The sequence below is a fragment of the Eriocheir sinensis genome, chromosome 27 (assembly GCF_024679095.1).
Source record: "Eriocheir sinensis breed Jianghai 21 chromosome 27, ASM2467909v1, whole genome shotgun sequence".
NCBI classification, from domain to species: Eukaryota; Metazoa; Arthropoda; class Malacostraca; order Decapoda; family Varunidae; genus Eriocheir; species Eriocheir sinensis.
Genome location: NC_066535.1, coordinates 7,341,121 through 7,343,620, shown reverse-complemented (window position 1 = coordinate 7,343,620; position 2,500 = coordinate 7,341,121). Strand labels below are relative to the sequence as shown.

Sequence of the window (2,500 nt, the reverse complement as noted above, 5' to 3'; positions counted from 1 at the left end):
CGCGGTGGTGTCGCTGCGAAGTGTTGGTGGTGCCGTAATTGTTCGTAATATGCACCTCGTATTTGCCCGGCTTAGCATGCTTTAGCCTGCTCGGGAACCTGAAGCAACCTGCGCCGGGGAACAGAAGGGGGCGTGACTAAACCCGAAGCAAAACATATAAGGAAATAGCTGTCGTTCGCTGCTGCTGGAAAGAAAGAGAAAACGGAGGATACCTAGAAAAAAAAAGTTTAAAGTTTAGTGCCAAAGATCTTGAGTCGAAGTAGTAGAAAGAGCAGAGTTGTTTTGATTTAAATCAAATGATTTAAATCATGTGATTTAAATCGATTCAAAATAGAATAAAAAAATCATGATTTAAATTAAAATGAAATATACTGTATCTAAAATTATATAATATATATATATATATATATATATATATATATATATATATATATATATATATATATATATATATATATATATATATATATATATATATATATATATATATATATATATATATATATATATATATATATATATATATATATATATATATATATATATATATATATATATATATATATATATATATATATATATATATATATATATATATATATATATATATATATATATATATATATATATATATATATATATATATATATATATATATATATATATATATATATATATATATATATATATATATATATATATATATATATATATATATATATATATATATATATATATATATATATATATATATATATATATATATATATATATATATATATATATATATATATATATATATATATATGCAAAGTAGCAGGAAGGAAATGTGATCCACTTGTACAAACATCAGTCTGCTTGTCCTTTACTGGTCCTGCAGCAAGTCAGGCACCAGTAATTAGATGCCTTCTCTTACAAGACGAATAATCAAAAGCATAAAAAAGAAATGTTCTGTCTTTTTGTTGATAACAACAATAAATGTAATTATGAAGTTGATCTCTCTTTTGGTCACTCCTCTGAGCGCTTTTTGTGGGAGCAGCGAATAGCGGGCTTTTTCTTCATTAATGTTTCCTTTTTTTGCCCTTGAGCTGCTTCCTATGCTGTAAAAAAAATGAGCATAATTTTCTTTTAATGCACAGGAGTATAACTGAATAATTTATTATAAATATGATCCAAATTTGACGACATTGTGATTGAAGTCCTTCTTCTGTTCCTTTGTATTTATGTACTGGTTATTTTAACTCTTTAGATCTGATTAAACTACCAGTGTTTTTCTACTTAGGATTTTCAAGTGAAAACTCGTTTTCGGTAATGTAACAGCATAAACTATGGTTTCATTTGACATTGGCAAAGTTTCTTACAAGAAAATGTCCTCATAAAAGTGAAACAAGCAATTAACATAAACTAAAATATGATTAAAAAAATCATTTAAATAAAAAAAATCCGATTTAAATCAATTAAATCGATTTTTTAAATTATTATTTTTAAAAAAATCATGATTTTTTCCAACCATGGGAAAGAGGTAATTAAAGGAGAAAGAAAGATAAAGGATGCTGTGTATGTGTGATTGAGTGTGTGTGTGTGTGTGTGTGTGTGTGTGTGTGTGTGTGTGTGTGTGTGTGTGTGTGACTGAAAGAGAGAATGAGTAAAAAGAGGTGGAGAAAGCGAAAACAAAACAGCAAGGAATGGCAATAAGTGTGGAATGAACCCTGTGATGAAGAAAATAAAGTTATAATAGTTGTTGGTGCGCGCTGTTTGGAGAAAGAGCCCGAGATGGCAGGGAAAGGAAGGGTGAGGTGCGTCGAGGCAGGAACCAGACGGATGAAAGGAACAAGAGGGAGGTCACGAATATCAACCTTGCTTTTGATCTTGAGAGGAGAAAGGAGACACTAGGGAGCGAGGTAAGCAAGAAGGGACAAGGACACAGACACATTTTAGGGAGCTCATGATTTAGGAGAAGGAGGAAGAGTTGATGGTGGTGTTAGGGGGGTGGGAGGAATCGAACCCGGGACACTTTGACGATTAATTTGAGGTTTGTCTGTATAGTTTACCATTGGATAGCTTGTGCGTTGACTGTTCTCATATCAATGGAAAAGAAACGCTACTGGAAAACTGAGCTGAGACAAAAAGACCAAGCATTGTCAAGATGAGTATTGTTTAACATTCTTTATTTTGGCAATAGTTCACATTTACATTTCCAATATTTTTTTCTCGAGTGAGTTTTTGTCATTCTATCATGAGTTATAATTAAAATACTGGGCACAGGTTCGCGAGCAAAACTTACGTGTGTGAAGGAAACAGTATATGAGAGAGAGAGAGAGAGAGAGAGAGAGAGAGAGAGAGTAATTTAAGTAAAAGCTTGTCTTCAGAAGGGATGGAGTGGTAAATGAGTAAGGAGGAGGAGGAGGAGGAGGAGGAGGAGGAGGAGGACGAAGAGGACGAAGACGAGGAGGAGGATCATGAACGAACTGATTACCCTGTATTTCTCTCCTTCTTCCCA

The 2,500-nt window shown here is 31.8% G+C and overlaps 1 protein-coding gene across 1 annotated transcript in view; it reads right to left on the bottom strand.

The window, feature by feature from the left end:
• LOC127004280 (BDNF/NT-3 growth factors receptor-like) overlaps nt 1-2,500 on the bottom strand; it is a 107,680-nt gene that overhangs the window by 27,841 nt on the left and 77,339 nt on the right. The window contains exon 10 of the mRNA XM_050871842.1: nt 1-108. This exon is cut by the window's left edge and continues 206 nt beyond it. Within this exon, the coding sequence (XP_050727799.1) occupies nt 1-108 (108 nt within the window). The remainder of the gene's footprint in view (nt 109-2,500) is intronic.